The sequence below is a fragment of the Rhincodon typus genome, unplaced genomic scaffold, assembly GCF_021869965.1.
Source record: "Rhincodon typus isolate 14 unplaced genomic scaffold, sRhiTyp1.1 hic_rhity00005686, whole genome shotgun sequence".
Taxonomy (NCBI): domain Eukaryota; kingdom Metazoa; phylum Chordata; class Chondrichthyes; order Orectolobiformes; family Rhincodontidae; genus Rhincodon; species Rhincodon typus.
This window is the reverse complement of record NW_025971324.1, coordinates 10,357-10,812: the sequence shown is the minus strand read 5'-3', so window position 1 is coordinate 10,812 and position 456 is coordinate 10,357. Positions and strand designations below refer to the sequence as shown.

At 58.8% G+C, this 456-nt stretch overlaps 1 protein-coding gene across 1 annotated transcript in view; it reads right to left on the bottom strand.

Moving 5' to 3' along the window:
- Window positions 1–128: 128 nt before the first annotated feature.
- Window positions 129–456, bottom strand: part of isoc2 (isochorismatase domain containing 2) — a gene marked incomplete at its 3' end in the record, with an annotated part of 1,346 nt that continues 1,018 nt past the window's right edge. Inside the window, exon 2 of the mRNA XM_048594065.1 lies at window positions 129–355. Coding sequence (XP_048450022.1) covers window positions 129–355 — 227 coding nt within the window. The remainder of the gene's footprint in view (window positions 356–456) is intronic.

Below are 456 nucleotides of genomic sequence, written 5' to 3'. Positions count from 1 at the left end.
ATCAAACACTCCCAGGGACAGCACAAGCTTAGATACAGAGTAAAGCTCCCTCTGGACACTCCCCAGGACAGCACGGGGCGTAGAAAGAGCGTAGAGCTGGCCGGGAGAGCGGGAGGGGGGAAATGTGCCTGAAGACACTGACCATGATGCAGGCCTGGGTCTCGATGCCACACAGAACGACCGAGTCCAGTCTGGGCAGGGAGCCCAGTTCGGCTTCTACCTCCGGGGTCAGCATGCTGAAGCTGGTCTTCTCGAATTTCCTCATGCCTTCGGCTCCAAGCTCCGGCACTGTGCGACCCAGTCCCTGCGGGTACTGTTCCGTTATGATGACAGGGATGTCCAGGACTTTGGCAGCCTGGGAGCGAGAGACAGAGCCAGAGACAGAGAGTCACAGAGTCACAGAGTCACACAGCACGGAAACAGGCCCTTCAGCCCCCGTCTCTCGCTTTCTGTCTC